At 37.9% G+C, this 21,463-nt stretch overlaps 1 protein-coding gene across 1 annotated transcript in view; it reads left to right on the forward strand.

The window, feature by feature from the left end:
• CAMKMT (calmodulin-lysine N-methyltransferase) overlaps positions 1 to 21,463 on the forward strand; it is a 45,309-nt gene that overhangs the window by 16,999 nt on the left and 6,847 nt on the right. The window contains exons 6-8 of the mRNA XM_010281394.1: positions 7,865 to 7,939; positions 14,841 to 14,904; positions 21,070 to 21,201. Coding sequence (XP_010279696.1) covers positions 7,865 to 7,939; positions 14,841 to 14,904; positions 21,070 to 21,201 — 271 coding nt within the window. The remainder of the gene's footprint in view (positions 1 to 7,864; positions 7,940 to 14,840; positions 14,905 to 21,069; positions 21,202 to 21,463) is intronic.

Consider the following 21,463-nt stretch of genomic DNA (forward strand, 5'->3'; position numbering starts at 1 on the left):
CTCAGCAATAACTAAAACATCCCTGTGTTATCAACACTGTTTCCAGCACAAATCCAAAACATAGCCCCGTCCTAGCTAATATGAAGAAAATTAACTCAATCCCAGCCAAAACCAGCACATTTGTCAAAGAAATTGATTGTTAAGAAATTAATTGATTTTGATCTGAAAGTCTCATCTGGGGAAAAAATCTTTAATATAAGATCACTCTTTAATCTAGCTTACAAGTACCCAACAAAATGTAGAAATTGAAGCTAGACAAATTCAGTCTAGAAAAAATGAGATTTGACAGAAAGAATTACAATAAATTAGAACATCTTTCCATGGGAAGTGGTATGTTTTTAAGTAGTGAATGTGTTTAAATCAAGTTGAATATCTTTCTGAAATGTGTATTAATTTCCTGAGATATGTGGGCTTGATACAGAAGTTTGAAATCTTGGATGTTTATTGTGGCCCCTTCTGCCCTCAGAATTTAAGCACCTGTGAATTACATCATCTGTGCTGTTTTTAATTTTATCCCCCATTCTGTCCTTCTGGACCTGCCTAGTTCACTTCCCATTCTTTGTTTTTTCTTTTTATTCCCTTGATTATCCTCCCCATATTCACGGATAGACTGTTTTCCATAGAGCAAGAAACTGTCATCTTTTCCTTCATATTTTTACACAAAATGAACTTTTATAAAGATTTCATTCACTGATCCTACCAGTACAGTCGTGCCATGTGCTTCTGCTGTCTTGCATTTTGAAATTGCATATTTTTAATACCATATCAGTCTGAATTAGAATGTGAGGATCACCCATTTTGTGCATAATGTACTACATGAACCTTGCTAAAAACCGTAGTCAATCTCCTAAGTAAATACTGATTTAGAATGTATTGATGTAGGGGAGGGATGAGAAAAGGCAAATTCACAAACACCAGTGGTATTTTTTTATTAATAACATTTCCATACAAGGTAGTCTCACTTCTTTTAAAAAAGTAGCCACACTTGTGCTGGATGTTGGGCTGCGGTGTGCCTACAAGATGGAAAACTATTCTGCAATGGTTGTATTTAGACACAGTGTATTTATTATGTCCCAAAAATTTAGTAGCTTTTGATATGCAGCAAATGTATGTGAGGACTGTTACTTTTGAAGACAAAACTGTAATGTTCCCATCTGAATTTTAGCAAAATATGTTGTACAGACTAAGAGAGAGAAAATACGTTCTCAGAATGAAGAATAAGGGGAGCATGTAACTTTATCGTACACTTTTTAAAAGGAACTTTTAGGCAGGAAAACCTGGATAATTGGTTTTAATGTTTTTTCTTCTTTTGTATTACCACATTAACTTGATGAGGCTTCATCATGAATTGTTGTACCAGGCATTGTATAAACACAGAGCAAAAAGGCAGTTTGTGTTAGAAAATCTATGGTCTAAGACCAAAGATAGTTTATGGTGAGGAAGATAAGGAGGATAACAAGGTTGGAGGCACAGGAGCAGCATAGCCTCTTTCCAGTCTTTGTAGACGCTATTTTAAAGGAGAGTTTCAAGGATGATGGAGTAAGTTTGTGAATGTCCATGGATAACATAGTGGAAGAAAATTGTAAAGGTGTTTGCTCAAAAAGTTAAGTGGAAGATGTAGACTGACATTAGGGCTGATTAAAGAAGGGACTTGTCCTTTCAATATTGAATGAGAGATAAAAAATAGGGAAGTGAACTGACGTGAAGTATTTGGAAAAGAAGACTTGCAACTTACCTGGAGGAGTACGAAGAGAAAGGTGACAAGATCAGGGTTGTAGGCAAGAAAAACAATCTTTGCAGCTGCCTACTGAATAAATATTAATAGGGCAACATTGCATTTTCCAAGAGCAGAGAGAACAATATTGTGATGTTAAGATGTAAGTGATGATGACATGATCAAGAGTTTAAGTTGAGTGGGTAGGTAAGACATTTCTTAGAGATACTTTGCAGAGAGAATAAGCAAAATCTGAAGAGAGCGGAGGTATGCAAATATAGAGGAAGGTCTAAGTTAAATCTAGATTACAGACTGGAATTAATGGTTATGTCCCAAGGGATCAACAAAAGGCAGTAACAACAATGCCTTATTGTGCTTCAGAGGTGATGAGCTTCTCACTCACTGAGGCTGTGAAAAATACTGAGTTGTGAGTCTGGATAGACACTGTGCGAAGTAGAGAAGCGAGTAGTTAGGTTTGCTTTTATGGATGAGATAGCCCAGAAGTAAAATTCAGAGGAAAATGAGGTTGAGATAGAACACTGTGAAATTATCAGAAATGTGGGAAAGGTTTGAAGGTAATCTTTAGAAGAACACATTGAAGAAACGGTAAGAGGCAATTAAAAAAACCAACAAATAATAGTGGAAATAGTGGAATATTTTATTCCAAGCAAAATTTTACTGGGCTGAAAAGAGAAGAAGGGTCCAGGAGAATGCAGATGAAGTGCCTATTTTGAGCCTAGCTGAGAAAAATCATCGATATACTTTGACAAGAGTAGATAAATTATGTGGAAGTTGCCAAAACCTGCAAGGGGATTGTTAGAAGGAAATTCCCATCGCCATTCAAACAGCTTAGAAATGCGAGAAGAAAGGGCGAATGGGTAATGTTGGGTACCTATGGTTCAGAGTTTAACCTTGGTCCCTTCAAACAGGGAATGCACTTTAGAGAATGAGATAATGAATAAGAATACAGAGCAAAATTAAATGACAGTAAGAAATGCAGAAGGTGAAGAAATAAGAGCAACCTTATGAGAATACAATGAGAAAGATGAGGAAATGATAGCAGGCAAACTTGCAAGACTCCTCAGAGGAGTTGTAATGTTAGGTGTACACATTGCCTCTGTTGCTAAATTAAAATCCCCCTGGTTTTGATCTTTGTCCAAAACTGAGGAATCTCACAGATCAAGGTGTGGAGAAACATCCTGATGATGCCTTTTGTTAATGTGTTCATGAACTTGCTTGGTTAATGTCATAGAAAAAGTCATATAAACCCCTAGACAAAATCTTTTACCTGAACCTATATACTTACCAATGATAATGCTTTTCAAAGGCTGAAGCCTAAATTAAAATATTAAAAGAAGAAGTGGGTAGATCAGAGTTCTTGGTAGCTGTTCATCTGCTGACTGGGACAACTTTTTTTATCTTTATTAAAACTACTAATACATTTTAAGGCAGGGAAGGCTTTTGTGTCTTTTGTCCTTTCTTCTAATTTTGATTTTTTGTCTTTATGTGCACAACTACTCTTCTGCTAACTTGAGAGCTACTCTAGCTTATGCCATTCATCACAAGAACATCTCAGAGGGACTTGGAAATGTTTCAAGTTTTAACAATCAGAGACTTAACCTGTTTTTTCTCATGTAAGTTACCTGCCTAGACACACTAGGAAGACAAACACTGAATAACAGTAGTTGAATAATAATAGTAACGAGGAATTTTGCATGAGAAATAAAAACCTGGTAAAATCAGGTCTTTTGTTGTAGATTGCCGAGATACTTTACCAGTCTAAGAAAAAGAGTGTCGACATTTGTCAGGCTATCCTCCATAAATTAGAATTGCTGTACAAAGAAAGTGCAGCCTTGGCTGCTGTAAGTATCCCCGCAACATTTGCTATTTTGTTTTTTTATTTTCCTTGAAATACAAGGGGATAGTTGGGGGTACATTGGTAGTACGTAAAATCTCTGTTTTCTTAGTTGAGCTTTTTGTTCTATTATCATTACAAATCTTTTTATCTTGACCCTAATCACATTTTCTGGCTTGCTTGTCAATTTGACAGATAAATCAGGGGGAAAAAAAAAAAAAGAAAAAATGCTTTGATTGTTTGTGTTGTGTTGTTTGTTGGTTTGGGGTTTTTTTATGAAGTTGCTGCTTTAGAGTGGTGTAAGATTTACAGCCTAGGAAACTAAAGCATCAGTACAGATTTTCGCAAACTGTTTCGATAGTATGCTTTATCCCTGACCTGGAAAAGCCACCTCTGCATGTGAGAGGATAGTTCATTCTCCATAGCGCATTCAGTCCTTGTCCTTTTTGCTAGGACTGCCATCAAGATTGCTAATTATAGTAATAGGTTTGTGACGTGGGTACTTTTCCTCTGAAAACTGGTCAAATTAATTTGATACAGGCCATAAAGCAGCCATTAGCGGGTACCAAGTTTCAGCCACCATCAGTTTGGCTTAAGTAGTGGCTGAACAGTGCAGTAGTGCTTTTCCCTCGCATGCTGCTTCATTTTTTAATGTTCTTGTTGTAGCCAAAAAAAGCTCCTGAACTGTTTTGTATTTCCAGTGGGTTTCAGACCCTTTTCTGCTGAAACCGAGTTGCCTGTTTTCAGTTGCAAGAAACTAAACCTGCATGAGTTAAATAACCCAGCACAAAATAATGTTAAGAGTGGGCTTTACACAGCCTTAAATATGTCGTTTGGTTATTTGGTTTTTTACAAAAAAAACATTGAAGGTATGGCTTGGACAGAAGTAGAGAGTAAAGCGCATTTTTCAAATTTACAAAATAATTTCAGCTGTTGGTACTGTAGCATCTTCCCTTGAAAGACAGACATAAAAATATTATAGCTTTAAAAGTTCTTATTTTGCCGGAAGAAAAGTGGTTTTGGAAATAAGTGGTTTATGTCCACTAATTTAATATCATGGGAAAGGGAACAAGAGGAAAATATTAACAAGGTTTGTTTTTTTTTCATGTTGGCACGCAACGTGATACTGGCGATTTAAAAGACGTTTTGTGGTATGGTATTTTTACACTTACGTCTATTTTGTTTAAAGGAAACTTCATAAAGACTGAGATCTTCAGATTTCTGTTGCTATCGCTTTTCTGGGTGTCCTAGCAGTGCTTTCCTTTAAATGGAAATGCAACCAGCCCTTACTTCATGGTGCCTTCGGTATTTCTTTCTGGTCTGACCACTAAGTCCAAGAGTCACGTCCTCAATCATACCTGAAAAAATTATGGTTCCTCACCCCCTGACTATATACAGATACATGCATACACACATCTTCACCTTTCTGAGAAATGTTTTGCAGTATCAGTGGATTTTTCTGTGTTTCACACTCAGGAATTGTGTTTGGATTACAAGAATTTGTATCACTAGCTGATGGTATTTCTATATTCTGTATAGTAGATTCACTACTATCATTAGCATTGGAATTCAAAATAGCTGATTCTGATTCAGAATCAGGCTGATTCTGACATCAGTGTTAATGATGTAGTAACGCTGACTCTGAGCGGAATTGTCTCTGATTCCCTGATATGCGGGGGCACGTCTGCTTTACAGGTGCAAGTGCAGATGTTTGATTGCAGCTCATGCAAATTTGTGGAAGCATTAAATGGATAATGGTGTAGACATGGTAGCCCAGAGTTGGCTACCAAAACAGTTTCAGAGGTTGCAGCCGGTATTGAGCTTCACGTATTCCAACTGCGCTTCCCTTACTAGTCATACATGCACTTGGCTAAAGGTAGCGTGGATAAATATACACAGCTTGTAGTTGCATCTCTCCCGCTAGTGTGCATAGATCCTGAGTGAGATCGGAATGAGTCCTGTTGGTATTTATTTTATAGAAGATGTCCTGCTGGTATTTATTTTGTAGAAATTGTCTTCAGTTTACGTGGTTATTTCCCCACAGGAATAAGGATTTTCCTGTACCTTTTGAAAATGTATGGCAAAGCTGATTTTGAAAATCTTGTGTGTAAATTAATGACTGGCCTTTGCATAATTATCTTGTCTTCAGGAATGCAACTGTACTGAAGCTGAAGCTAGAGACGAAGAGCAGCCCCGGTGCTAGGTCAGGAAAACGGAGCAAGACGGGCTTGTGGCTGGATGTGGGGCCCTTAGCTCACTCCTCCTAAGAGCACACATGCCGGTCACGTTGCACCACTGCTCATGCTCCTGGCAACTCATCGATTCCGTATTTTGCCCCGCGTTACGGTTTCCGAGCTTTTACCTACCCACACAAACTCCCTTGTGCCTACGGTAGGCGCGCACGGCAAATGCTGTATTTTGGACACTCAGCGGGAACCTGACAGTACCATGAGAGGGTTTGGGGTTTTTTTCCGGGAGGAGGCACCTGTGCTGCCTTCCAAACCGCATGTGTGAGGTGTAGTAAATACGTGGGTTAAAAAAATCGTAATTCAAATCCCAACAGTGGTACTGATCGGGTCTCTGTTTCTGTAGCAATGAGAACCAAAGGTGGCCTTTTAAGGCTGACGGTTCATCTACCAATTTCCAGTTCTGCTTCAGGATTCTTAAAGTATTAGAGTGCGTGCTTTAAACCCACAAAACTTACCTTTACCTAATTTTCACCATTCTAACCTAAGTTTCCACGGAAACAGGGTTGAAAAAGCCGCCGGTAGCCAGCAGGCAGCCAGCAGCTGAGAGTGAGAACTCTCCTTTGTCACTTGCCACTACTGGCTGCCTGCTGCGCGCCAGTGTGCAAAGCTACCTAGGCCTCTAAGATCTGGAATACTTTCCATTTGAGGGGGAAAAATTAAATTAATCTACTCTTTTCTCTCTTTGGATTGTCACAGTAAATTCCAGGAGGGCAAATGGGCTAATGAGTCCCGATCTGTTCGGTTACGCTGAACACAATCAAAGCTTTCCCAACCGGCTGGGCCTCTCCTTTCGTAATTTCCACGTTTTAAAAGCATCCCCTCACAAATTTTCTGTCTGCGCACGTGTACGTGCATGTTGTGGTACCGCAATTCTTTATATCTATCTATCTACGTATTTACGAGCCCTTTTTGCGGATGGTGTAGCCGATGTATAACATTTCCTTTTGTCCTGTATAGTTAGGGAACGTTTCTGAATGAACACATTATAACTGATCCGCAGTTAAATATTAGGAGTAGGATGTGAATGGAGATGGCTTTTAACCAGAAGTAGATTATAGCTGCGGGAAGACTAAAGGGTCTATTTGGTCAAGACTCGTACAAAACTGAGATAAGCATGCACAACCTGACAAGATCAGATTAGACCCTTCCCCCCCGAGTGCTTTTCCCATAAATATTTATCTGCTTTCTATTATAAATAACCAGGAAATGAAAAAGAAGGGTAGATTCTTTTTTTTAAAATAGCCTAGAAATAGAAATGCAGCGTCAAATCTTCAGGGTAATGATATTTTAAGTATGCAGTAAATTCCGAAACTAGTTGCTGTTTCTTAAATGGGAGCAAAGTACTGAAATTCTTCGTGGCGGCTACATAAATGGGCAGCGTTTATAAACAAAGAAGAACTTTGGACATATGTGCATTTTTGCCTACTATTGGGCACCTTAGCATTAAATAACTTATCACCTATGAGAGAATAAATGTTGACAGAGTCAGCACTGCTGTGTTTTTAAGCTTGCCTGAGGCAGCATAGCTGGCATTGAAGTTAAGCTTGGCATTTTTTCACCCTGTCCCCCCTCCCTCCACCCCAAGTGAGTGCTCACTTCATCAATGAGAAGCACAACCGACTTGCCTGCCAGATGTAAGGGAGATCCACATCCACTCACATCTATTCCGCGAATTTGTGTTTCGTTCAGGCTGTCGATACTTTGACTCCGCTTCCTCGTGCAGTGGTGTTAAGGGGTAAAAATCTGAAGCGATACATGTGCCACTAATTCAGAAATGCGTATGCGTTGGTGATCCACTCATCAGAACCTGTGTGGATTGCCTTTCTGTTATGATAAAAAATAGCTCTTTAGCCTTGAGATTTAACACCTTAAAAATGTACAGAATAACATTTTTACGTTCATCTTTGAAAGTAACAAGTGTGTACTTTTTAAAAGACTTCTGTGTCACATAAGAATAATATTAATACTTTAAAAATCTCAAGATGAAAAATGTAAGTCCCTTTTTCTTTTCTTCTCTTGTTTTTTTTTAATCTTTTTTTCCTCTAGCATTTTACGATGGGATAATGAGACAGATGTCTCTCAACTGGAAGGACATTTTGACATTGTTATGTGTGCTGACTGGTAAGTACATAAAAATCATAAAACTCATGTTAGAAAAATAGCTTTGCTGGAGTAATTGTACTGTGCTGCTTGCTGATGGCTAAGCAAAGTCAACAAATGAAGCACAAAGCCACCTTAACCTCAACAAATTAATATTCATCTCCATGTGACAGTTATAAGGTAGTCTTCTATCACACAGTAACTTCTACCACATTATTTCCCAAAGATTGATTTTGAGAAGCATTTCCATTTTCTGGAATTGCCTCTGTTTCATGCTTCACGTATCAGTAAATGGACGACTTAGGCAAATTGCAAATAATTATGGCTCAGTGAGGAACAGTCTGGAGAAAAGGGAGTTTATCAACACAAACAGCTCAATTAGCTTACTTCTTAGGAAAGATCTGACTATTGATATAAGGGGATATATTTTTTTGCTCCCTGGAAAATCTTTCCGAGGAAAAAAAGATTTTCAAAACCTTTTTTCTTCCCCCATCACACTCTGTTTCTTAAATCATTTTGACAGCAATATTTGTAGGCATAGGTTTTGTGTTATTTACACAGGCGCATGTTAATTGTAAGAGAACACTTAGTAAAAAAATACAGTACAGCACTTAATTTATAAAAAGGTAGATACATGTTACAGTATGGTATATATGCAAATAGATTTGATTATTGACACAACCTTTTTCTGATACTGGATTTGCAGAGTTGTGCTGTGCTATATTTGCTGCATGCAGGGTACATTAGTAATTGTTTGTGTTATATAAACGGAGACAGTGTAAAAAGAGACATGCAAATTTCATTTAGGAGAGTAGATATTTTTAAATTAATCTGTCTTTCCTTCAGGGATATTTGCTCTTGACCCTTCAAATGTCCAAAGCAGAAAAAGCTGTTTATGTTTTGTTGCACATAGTTGCTGTGAGACACCAAATTCTCAAAAAAGGGACTTCCTAGGACAGCTCAGTTCAGCAGATTTCTGTAGCTCACTTAAGAAATAGTTAAAGCAAAAACGCAAAGGGAAGTACGAAGCTGTCTATTGTCTTTTTAAACAATGTTCTTTTTAAGTGACTTCTGATAAAATATTCCTCTACAGCCTTTTTTTTTTTTTTTTTTTTTTGCGCTTTGCTATTTAAGCAAACTCTTCTTATTTCAGAAAAGTTACTGGTTTTGTGTAGCACTGGAGAAAGTGTGTTTAGTCATCTCTTTTTCCTTTTTCTAATACCCATTTATTGACAGAATGCAACAGTGCTTCATTTCTCTTAGCATTCAATTTCAGAAAAGTTCTTTGTGCCCAAAAAGGACAGAAAAGGGTTTCTAACTAATCGCTGATAATGTGCCTCAGCGATGCATCATCTGATTAAAATAAGGAGCTAAACACCACCATATGATTTCAGCAAGTAATTTAGTAAATGCCTTCCTCACCAAATATTGGAATGGATACTCCAGGTTTCATTGCACAGATGAAGTTAATGCTGGACAGGATTAGATCAGATTAAGTACGAAAGTCAGATCAGAGTGCTGGCGGACATGAGCAGGAGGGCAGCAGTCTTCTCGGAGGCTTAGACAAGGCTCACATATGGATGTTCTCCAGATTATGTGGGTGAAGCAAGGTCTTGCCAAGAGATTTAGAGTTAAATTTGTTCTTCACACAAATATCAAAACAACCTGGCTGTGCCATCTCTTGTATTCTTGATACTCACACCATGTCATCCTATTTGTGCTGTGAGTACGGCGGAGTGGAACAAGATTTACGTTGTTTTTTTCAGTAATATTCTTGCCTAATGCTCCTCCCAGTCTGTTTGGAAATAGTGTAGTTTCTTTAGGAAACAAAGAATCAAACATGACAGGTAAAATACATAATGCATTTGCAATCCCTGCGTTCTGTACATTTATTTTGAAGCAGTTAAGATGCAGGTAAGTGTATAAATATTTATAGATTTCTAAAAAAATAAATAGGAATGTGCAGGTTAGTTTAAAGTACGTGTTTTTATTCACAAATTCTCTCTATTTTCTCATTGTAAGTGCCTATATATATAGTTTAATAATCATGAAAATCCCTTTATTGTTTGTTTCTTTTAGAAATCATTCTTTTAGTTATGGACGCTAGGTTTTCTGGTACATGACAAGGCTGGGGGGAAAAACGTTCCATGCTTTATCAAACTTGAATCTTCTTTTCATTTTCATGTATTTCTCTTCCAAGATATAGAATCAGCTTGAGAACTGTTGTCAGGATTTTTGCTCTCTGAATTTTTTGGGCTGCCATTGAAGAGGGGAAAAAAACCCCTCTTTTCTTATGGCTCCTCGGCTGAAGCCTGAAGTATGCAGCGATAAAAACAGATGGAATAGATTGCATTTAGTTTAACACCATCATATAGCTCATTGTCAGTCAATAAAATCTGGGATTAGAACAGAGAACTAGAAAGCAAAAAATCTGAGTTCAAATATTAGGCACATGGATAAATTTTTATTGAAGTATTTCCAGCAAGGGTGATATTGTCTGATTCTCTGAATAGCTAACCAGTGGTACTGCTTGATCCCATTTACATGAAAACAAGCTCTATTCATAAACATATTCCAAATCCACATGGAGGTTCAAGGAAAAATGTACATGATTACAGCAAGCAGCGATATGTTTATATTCGTATATTTACAGTCAGACTTCCATAAACCTTGTGTGCAGGGGTGGAAAATAAGTTATTTCCCAGAACAGACAGTCTATTAGTTAACAGCTAAATTTAGTAGCTCAACTAGATTATAAAATAAATAAGAGGCAAACTGTGAAAGCTAGTCATTATTTAACCATTCAGGATTTTGACAATAAAAATAGTTTCATGGTCCAGCAGTTCCGAAATAACTTGTAAAATGTCAACTATGAGATAAAAATAATGAAAAAAAAATCTTGGTGAGGCCACACCTGGAAGAAGGATACACTGGGGAAAAAAAAAATTAAATAATGGAATTTTTAAAGCATATCCAGGCACTTCACAAGTTTTTAATCCAAGGAGAGAGTCAAGGGGCTGAACCAATAGGAAAACCTTTGTCTTTCACATTCCTGTGAAACAATTTTTCACAAATAACTTTAGTGCACTTCACATTTTCAAGGGGGAATTTTAAGGCCAGGTGAGGGCTGCCAGAATTTTCAACTTTCATTTGACCTACACTTGTGGATATAAAGTCATGCAGGTGCTGGAAGTGGAAGAGTGAGTATGAACAGAGGAGGAGAAATCACAGGTGCCTGTATGGACAGGCTGAAACCAAGACTCTTCCAAAGCTCTTAAGAGCCTCAGGTTTCTGATTATTTAAAAGGAAGTGTGTATCCTTGTCTCTATTAAGAAAAAAGTCGCTGAAATTTTTAATCCAAGGAGAGAGTCAAGCGGCTGAACCAATAGGAAAACCTTTGTCTTTCACATTCCTGTGAAACAATTTTTCACAAATAACTTTAGTGTAGGAATGCAGTAAGATCTCTGTCCTTCTTAAATTTAAATTTATTGTTCATTTTAAGTCTGATTTCTTGCACATACTTTCAAGTGCATTGGGATCTGACGACATGGAAGTAAGGGTTTTGTCAGTTTTTGTCAGCCGTGTAGTTGGAGGCAAAAAAAAGATAAATGGCTCTATACAGTAGGCGTTATACATGAACGTAATCATGTCCAAAGTACACCTGTAAACAAGCTCTTTTACCAATTGCAAACTATGCAAAAAGAAAAATAAGTTCACAGCATAGCCTATAAAATATAAGTATACGCCCCTTTGTTGCAAGGCAGAAGAGAAAATGGTATCAGCGTGAAGCAAACCGAGAATCTACTTGGGTTTTTTTTAATTTGTTTCTTTGTGGCTTACTGTTACTTCCATACAGTTTTGGTATAAACTTGCATTTAGGTTTTAATGGTAATTTAAAATTTAAAAAAAAAAAAAAAAAAAAGAGGAAGAAGAGAGAGGTGACAAGATTGCCTGCTTGTTCACCCAGATTTCACAGGTTAAGGGCGCTGCCCAAACAAAGGTCCAGTCATAACCTGTGTTCTTGCCTCTCTACTGCTGTGCTCCGAAACTTCCCTGCTGACCCGAGAAACCTTCGTTACTCCTGTGCTGAGCTACTGCTTCCGCAGCGTCCTTACGACACAAACATGAGCCGTTAGCACTAAAGTCATGGTGAGCTAAGCCAAATTTGAACCGAGGTATGAGAACCGAGTGAGAATGGTTTAGAACAACACAGTATTTAATTTCACTGAGCTGCTGTGAGCCTCGAAGGATTCTCTCGGGTACATTTTCAGTATGCTGTGGTAGTATTTAGTCATACAAATTCTACTGGTAAGAGAAATTGTGTGACTAAACTCAGTCTCCTTGTGTGGGCCAAATCCTGTGCTGGCCCTGTCTGCAGCACAGATTATCTCACGACTTCTTCAGGTTTTTCCTCATTCAAGGCATCTTGCGACTCAGAGGGAGGACAGAGATGTTCCCTGGAGCTGCTGCATTGCATTAACCTTGCTTCCAGCCTTCGCTGCTCCCTCTGGTCAGAGGATGTGGCTCACAGAGCAACAGATTGGAAATTGCAATGTTGGAGACTATTTTCAATTGAAGTCGGTCCTGTACCCAGGGACAGACCTTGGGGAGGACAGGGACAGCGTGGGAGCAGAGCCCGGGCAACTGTCCCAGGTTATCTGGGTTTCCCAAGCTAAGAGGGCTAAGAGTCTACCTCCCATACCACCCGAATATCAGGTGGGAGTCAGACAGAAAAGGTATTATTGAAGTTGTCTAAGCTGTTGGCAGGTCATCTAACCATTTTAATGGTTCAGACAGTTTCTGGTGAACAAAGGCCTGTAGTTCTCTCACTGTAAAGGAATGAGATTGGTAGCAGCAGTTGTGCCCCTATCGCATTGTAAAAAAAGAGAATGGTATGCAGGTCTGTGAAAAAGGAATTTTAGCACTGGTAAGCTGCCCCAAAATTGTGTTTCTACTACAATGCTTTCCAAATTAAAAATATAAGTGCATTTTTCATTGGGAATGTACTTCTGTCTACATAGGAACTCAGCAAGTCTTAAATGTTTGCGATGTTTCATGTTGAAGAAAATTAATTATTTTTAGCGATTCTTTTAGGAGAGAACTCACGCATTGTATTCCACCTCTTCTGCAGGTGGCTACGTTCCCAGTGAAGTAGTGTCTCATGGTATCTACCTGCATAGGGATCTACCTGAGGTGAATGTGATGAAAACTCCCAGGAGTCATTAGAGATACCAGCTGCTGTTTCAATGAATTAAATTTAAACAAGCATTTTTTCAGTAAGGTTCTTCCAGTAAAATTAATCAAGGCTGAGGCACAGCCATCATGCCAGTTGCTAAATTTTAAGTTTTCTTATGGGCAGTCTGTCGGAGAAATCATTAGCTAGTACTTTGATACCTTAAGAAGAAATTCAAAAGGTCGTGCTTCTGTATGAAATGTTCTTTAAGAAATGTTGGATACCTAGGCTACCATATTTTCTTAACAATGTGAGATTCTGCCAGTTTTTACTGATGAAATTTCATCACTGACAAGTTTTCTGGTAGGCTATTTTTTTTTCCCTGAGTAGCAAAAATTCACAGCTCTTACACAACTGCTTGACCCTATGATATGTAATATTGTATTCTTCTTGGTAGCTGTGGAGTGTCCTTACCTAAATATCCGCACATACTCTGTTCTTGATGACTGGCATGTATTTGGTAGACCACTTTTCTTCTCTTCAGTGTTTTCATATATTCTTTTAGAAATTACAAACCTGGAGAAAAATTACCCGCATATCTTCAGAAAGAGATGTCTGGGAATAAAAGAAAGGGGAATATAGAAAAGAATCATAAAGAACGGACAAAACATCGTGTAGTGTGGAACTTGAGCTTGACACAGGCTGGGAAGCAGTTTTATTACAGAGAAAGCATGAAAAATAATGGAGAAAGAACCACATTATTTGTGGTTTGCCTGATAGAGTTTCTTATCTGAATCACCAATATAAATGCAGCCCTTGGCAGCCCGTGGTAGTAAGGACTGAAAGGCATCAGTTGCTACCCGACGGTTGTTCGTTAACCGTTGTAAATGCACCCCCATCCACGGTAACTACATGTCCACAAATATCTAGTCAAGAGTGATCGGCACCCTGGTTGCCACTGTTAGTGTATACGTTAAGGTACTGAGGGGCATGAAGAATGAAGTATCCCCTCAAATCATGAGGTAATCATGCCAAAATAGGGCTGAGCATGTTGGCAACATCGCATGGGAAAATTGACTCTGCTGCTATCCTTGCGGGACCCATGCTGGAGATGAAGGATTTCACTCTTGAGAGAGGACAACTCTGTATGATCTGGGTCATTGTATTTGAACGGTGTTTGAGGGAGAGAGGAGGTAGGGATATATATATTTATTATAGATATATAATTTATGTATTACATAAATATATCCCTATATTTATAGGGATAGGTAGAGATAGATACATCAATAGAACAAGTATGCATAATAGATAATAATGCATCCATGCCATAACTGTGAATGTATAAGGAAAAAAAATACCTTTCATAGTAACACCTGAAATACAACAGAAAATACTATTAAAAAATCCACCAGCCCCCCCTTATATAAAAAAACATGTAAAAAGTTAACTTTGTATATTGATCCTGATTTCTGATATGATGGTATTTTAATAGCTAGCATATGTGATCTGTGAACTTCAGCTGTATAAAGATCTGTTTCATGCTGATATTTTAGCTTTGGTTTAGATTCTATTTGGTTTTATGTATTTTTTGACGTTTAAAAGTACCTGAACTGGACAGAAATGTAGACCACAGTTTCTCTTTTACGGCGTTGTGTAAACATGTGTAATTAGCCTTGTACTTATCTGCATTAGTATCATTAGAATTGAAAACCCATTTTAATCTGGATTCTGTTCTCTTCTCAATGTCAGCCTGTTTCTGGACCGGTACAGAGCTAGCCTTGTTGATGCAATAAAGAGATTACTCCAACCCAGTGTAAGTATGTTTCTATTTTCTCCTGAACACTGGCTTCAGAATAATTAGTCTGTGCACAATGATTGAGAGAGTAATGGAATGGCAGGATTAATGTCATGTAATACTTTAATACTTATTATGTCCAACTTCAATTGAGTCTTCTAATCTATCAGATTCTTTCCTAATCATAAACTAGGAAACTTCTTATACTTGGCCTTCTGATAAGGAACACAGTGGGTAGTAAAATAAATGAAACCGCTTCAAAGATAGCGTGAGATTATTTTTATCAAAGCGTTTCTCAAGTATTTTCCTTTGATAATAATGTCTTCATATTAAAGTAAAAGTACGATATTGCAAGTTTTTATGTTGGCTTCTGTCATTTGTAATCCCTTCAATTGTAACCTTTGTCATTGCGTATTTATTTATTAGGAAAGAATATTTTTTCTTTTCATTTCTGTTTATATAAAATGAACAAAACCTTTATGCATATATTGTAGCCTAAAACTTTTTTTCCATTAAATAAGCCCTGTGTTTACATGTTTTATACCTTAGAACATAATGAAATTAAGCTCTTCATAAAATGCTTACATGTTCTACATGAGTGTCACTGAGGAAATATTTCACTGATCTCAATCTATTAGGCTGTTAAATCAGAGAGACCTACGGGCCAAAAAAAAAAAAAAGCTGTTGTATGCATATACTTATACCCAACAAATAATCTTGAATCTCAAAAATAAATTTAAAAAGAAGATATCAAAATGAGAATATGAGAAAACATGTGAAGTAATTGCTGTAAGTGGGAGTTTGAATCAGGAATTTTATCTTTCATGCTTAACGTACACATCTTCCAGTAAGGTAAATTTTCCATTTCAAAACACAAGTTTTTCATGTTAGCAATGCATTCTCCAAACATTATTTTTAAATTGTATTGCCCTTTTTGTGCAAGAGATTTTCTCTGTAAACGGAATAGAAGACCCAAACGTGCAAAGGCTTAAGAGACCAAGCCATTTTAGTCATGTAAGTAATCCCATTCTTTGCTAAGAGTGATCAGGTTTCTATTCTTGGTTCTATCATAGACTTTCCTGAGTGACCTGAGGCAAGTTACTTAAGACTGAATTATTTTAATGAGCTGTGGGGCAAGGCTGCCAGGAAGACAGGAGAAATGTAGCCACCCTGAGGAAAAGATTACCCAGATATCTCTGTCAGTGGCAACAAGGAGAGGTTAAGCAGCTCCTGCTCAGAGTGATGCATTCTGACTTTCATGAGGTACCATCAGTTATCAGGGTGCAAAAATTTTTGGGACCAGAGGTGATCTGAAACACAAAGCTGATCCCAATTTTTAAAAATGCAAAAAGTATGGTTTTTTTCAGCCCAGATCAATGTTGGCACCTCGTTCTTCAGGTAGCCCCACAGGCCACTGTACTAGCTCCATGGAAGGACGCTGGAGGAGAACCGTATGAGTGGCAGGAAGAGAAGTGTATAAGAGGTACCCTGGTGCCTGCGACCTGGCTAAAGCCACTAGCTGGAGTGGAAGAATAGCTGTTAGTTGCTTTGTCTCCTACTCATAGCTAATCATGGTCTGGTGGTCTAGATTGCCAAAAACATGAGTACACACGTACATTTGTATATGCACACCCACACGCATTCTTCACCTGGTCTGATTAGCCCAGCCAGAGAATTCGATTTTAAAAAACAATGATGATAAGGCAGCCTGAATTTTCAGTAGTGTTCATAGCTCAAGCTCCCATCTATAGACAATTTAGGAATTGTTAACCTGACTTTAAACCAAAACTGGCCTGACTTTATTGCTTATTAACTCCAGTCAGCTAATTCAAATTCAGAACACGCCTTTGTTTTTCAAAGCAGATGAACTGCAGTCTTTTGTGAATGTAGACGGAGTAAAGGGAAACGGCTTTTTGTTTCCTGTCTTCCTAGTCTGGCTTGCTTCTGCACATCGTGATTAATAGCATAGCCTGTACTTATTTGCTCTGCATTTTAGGCCATGGTTCCTATCTCTTATCGGCAAAGGTAGCTTGAGAAATTCTTGGTCCTTGCAGGAATTTCTGTTGCACAGTTTTGGACCACTGTCCGAACTGTATTTTTTAACTGAAGTCATTTGCCTAATCCACTTTATGGATGGTCAGATAGATGGATATCCAGTTATGGCATGGCCTTGCAAATTATTGTAATCCCTAACTAACAGGACAGCAAACTACTGTGTGGTGGAAGCTGGGAGTAGACACCTTAAATGAGGTCTCTCATCCAAAAAGGACATGTTGAACAGAGATACCTTCAAGCATATGCTTTCATGGTTTGAAAGACCCAAGTAAAAGCATATACTCATTTGAGATCCCAAGAGAAAATGCAAGCACAAATACATAATAGCTATTATTTTTACTGTTCTTTTCACCTGTATAAATCCAAGGCTAACATCAGAGGAAACGTCACTAAATGGCACTATACTTTGTCCTTCAAAGGAAAAACAAATTAATAGTGAACTCATTTGCCAGTTGCAATAATTAAGAACAGTTTATGGGCATTAGTTTATGCCCAAGCTAAGGCATAAACTACTTTGGTTAAATTCACTCTTCTACATGAATTATTTTGTCTCAAGTTTAGAAGTTAAATTTCCTTATTTGTAATACTTTGCCAGATTTATAGAGGAATGATCTCAAATTGAAGACATACCTAGATGCAGGACATCTTTCAACTGTAACTAGGATACAACCAGGATAGAAGAGTTCAGGGAAAATAATAGCCAGCAAAACCAAAAAGAAAAGTGGAGTAAACAGAAAATAATGGGTATCCTTATAAAACTGTCTTGAAGGAGAAATTCAGAACAGGTAGTTATTCTTACTCTTAGTTTAAAAAGAGATAAATTTATCTGCAGTATTTCCTTTGTCATTAAGGATGTTATTTGTGGCTATTGGAAACCTTACGGCACAGAACGATGTGTTTTGGGTAACTTTATTTTTCTGGAAACAGGATTCTGGTCATTTCAGTCATCTGATTCATAGTATAACCCCATGGACAGTTGTACTGGCACAAGAAGAGAGGACCAGAAATTCACGTAGGCAGAAATGAGCAGCTCACAGAGTTACTGGGGGCTGAAATTTCTTATCTGGATTTGTTACAAAGGCAAATGTCACCTCTAAAAAATTTCAAGAATTAGGCACTGAAATTTTACATCAAACAAATTTATCTTGAATGGCTGTATTTTATTCCTCTTATAAGCAAGCTACTTGATTTGCCAACATTTAGTTTTATTTTTTCCTATCATTAAAATGTACTTCTAATTTCAGTCTCAGAATAAGCAGTTGCTTGTTTGTACATTTCCCTAATTAAGAACATTTTTTATGAAGGCTTTGATTCTTCTGTGTCCTATCCATTCAAAATCCCAATCAAGTCAATCGGATGCTATTTAACCGTGATTAGTGCCAGCAAATAAGACTGCATCTAATAATGACGGATGAGTAAACTTAGTCATAGTCATGTCCAGAATGTGAACATCTGTCCCATTGTCTTACTGCAGCATTTTAGTGACACTTCAAACTATTGTAACTGACATTTTCCTCTGTATTTTGTTCACGAGTTCACTGGAAGTATTCTCCCGGCTGGGGAGAGGCCATTCTGAACTTTAAACATCATCCTAAACTTTTGAATTACAAACTTTGAATTAAACATCCTTGGGATAGTCTATCAAGTGTAGATCCAGGCCACTGGTCTACTTTTTTTATTGTACAGCAAGCAAGAAATAAAAAAAACTTTTAAAATGGGAAATGTGAACGCTGTTCTACAACAGCTAGCAGAATCACAGACATCGGGCAGTTGACAAGGAAGTGCTTTAAACCCAGGTTATGATAGACCAGAATTGACCACAGTAGCTCCACAGTACCTGCTAGTTTTGAGGAGATTATTGTTGTATTAAACTTATTCATGATTTCTTGGTTTTTATCAGCAAGGGCAAGATATTCAGGTGTTTTAGATGCACACGAAATTCAATAGGGGAATGGGTTTTTACACCAACTAAGGAGCTGACCGAAAACAACTGTGTAGTCGTTTCCATAAAAGGCCATTCCCCTTTTTCAGAGTTATTTCAAGATTTTCAGTCTGGTTTTCAGAGATATTTCATCCCATGTTACATTCTATTTTACTGTACTTCTCTTTTAAATTGAATTTGACGTAGTCTACAGAGAGTGTAAGGAATGACGGCATGTACTCCTGACTCCGCATGGAAATCTGTAAGGGAGTGCTGTTGCATGAGCACTGCTTCCTCACCAAAGCTGCTGGAGCAGTGGCTGATGCAGGGCGTGTGGCCCCCAGCTGTCCCCGTTCTTGAGGTTTATCCGTTCCTGAAGTCCCTGCGTGAATCGTGTGGTCAGAAAGGCCTGGCTGGGGGGGACATGTCTCCCATTACAGTGACCTCTCTGTGAAGCCCCTCATGAAGATGAGGGACTCTAGAGGAGTCTCATCCTTCTTATGCCAGGAAGAGTCTCTGCAGGACAACATTCTGGGGAGCGTGAGATGGCAGCGGGAGGAGGAGGATCCTCAGCTGAAGGCTCCAATTGCTGCCCACTTCTGTCCGATGACATTAAAGCATGCCAAGGATGTGAGGGAACCGATTGTGAATTTCCTGTGTTTAATGTTTTTCATCCTGAGCTGAGCCTATATTCAATCCTAACATTTACACAAGCAATCCCAGTACCTTCAGTGGGAGTTACACCCCTCCGCACCTCATATTTAGCCACAGAATTATAGTTATAGTTACACAAATGAACAGAAGTGACTTGCTTTGGATATTGCCCTAGGTCTCCTTTGCGCTTAAATTTCCCATGAGAAAGGTGAGGATAACAGCATTTCCCTATCTCACAGAGGCATCGTGAGAATAAATACAGTGTTGTGGTGTTAACGACTGGAGTCTTTTAAGTACACGTTAGTACCCTAGATACTGACATAGAGGTTTTATTGCTGTCTCACTGCGCGTTGTCTCCGCGTACGTGTGCGTGAGCTGTAACACACAGATTTGTTCCCTGACACATCTCTCTGTCAGCGTTGTGATTTTCCAGAGTTCCCACTGAAATTCTCTCTTCTGATCACTTTTTCCTTGCGGTATACAAGATTGCATTTTCTCAAGCCAAATATTCTTCTACACCTTCTAATCATTTTATAACTTCTTCAGATCCCTAAAAACATTTTTTTGTCTCTTCGGTTGATTACAGCACCTCGCAAATTAGTCTTAGCTCTCATTAATACAGAAGTTAAATACAAGAACTCGCAATAAACTTTGTGGCTCCCCTCGGTGTGCTATGCTGCTGGCTGATATTAACCTTTGTTTATACTCTTCAACCAGTTTTCATTCCATGTGACAGAACACGGTATTCAGCCATTTAGAATTAATTTTGCAAATAAGATTTCAAGAGATGCTATATCAAGTAGGTTATGTTTTGGGCTAGTACTTTGCACAGAGTGTCTAAAATCTATCGGTTCAAGGTACAGTCGTTTTTGTTTTCTTAAATACAGGAGGATGAACAAAAAATCAGCTAATGGACCATAATGTATTCCCTGGGCATCATAAATAGCCTGATTGTCTTGAAAGATCCCGAATTACTATGCAAGAACATTAAGTCCTGTTTTAAATGCAATTTACCAATTTAAGGTCAAATTTGGTCGCACTGCTCACGTAGTTTAAAATATCTTTAAGAAATTAATGATCGGGTCTGATTTGCCTCCCATTTTTTTCTTGCTTTACACTGCTGTAATTCCACTGACAGCAAATGGGAGGTAGTCTTCTATGTATGAGAGTGGAAGAGGAAAATCATTATTTACAGTTTTTGCATGGTCCTGTGTTAACAAATGGATTTTGCATTGAGTGTGTGTTTTGAATGCTTTTTCTGTGTTTTATTTTGGTAATTCATAGCCACCATTATTATATGAAAAGAAGCAGATGTATGGGAGTTGGCAGTTTTCTAAAGAAAACATTTATTCATTATTTTCTGTTTTGCATTTGTTTAATCACAGAAATCTTGCATATTTTGAACAGTTATTTATATTACCCTATTTTAGTATTTTATCAAGAGAACAACTAACTTTTCCAGCTTGAGTATATTAAAAGCTTAGTCAGGTGCGTGTTATACCTGGTTCCCTTCCAGTTTTAAAAATGTGTAAATTCTCTTTTTAATGTTCCAGGGAAAAGCAATGGTATTTGCTCCACTCCGAGGGAATACTTTAAACCAGTTTTGCAATCTAGCTGAAAAAGCTGGTTTCTCTGTCCAAAGACATGAAAATTATGATGAACACATTTCGAACTTCCACTCCAAGGTTAGTTTTCTGCTTGTGTTAGATAACACTTTAATCCGCATTGCATTTTGAAGAGATCATGGTCCTTTTGGCAGGTAACCTAAATGTTTGATTAAAGTACTCCTTAGGTGTGCTGTTTCTGAACAGCTATTTTTGTATCTGATTATTTTGTGTGGTAGAACCATCCTTTATCTCTGCACGTCTAGAAGAGTTTTGCAGAAGCATCTCCTGTTTACCCTTTTCATTCATAGAAATCTAATTTATGAGAGCCTTTTCTTGTTGT

This window comes from Phaethon lepturus, unplaced genomic scaffold, assembly GCF_000687285.1.
Source record: "Phaethon lepturus isolate BGI_N335 unplaced genomic scaffold, ASM68728v1 scaffold5162, whole genome shotgun sequence".
Taxonomy (NCBI): Eukaryota; Metazoa; Chordata; class Aves; order Phaethontiformes; family Phaethontidae; genus Phaethon; species Phaethon lepturus.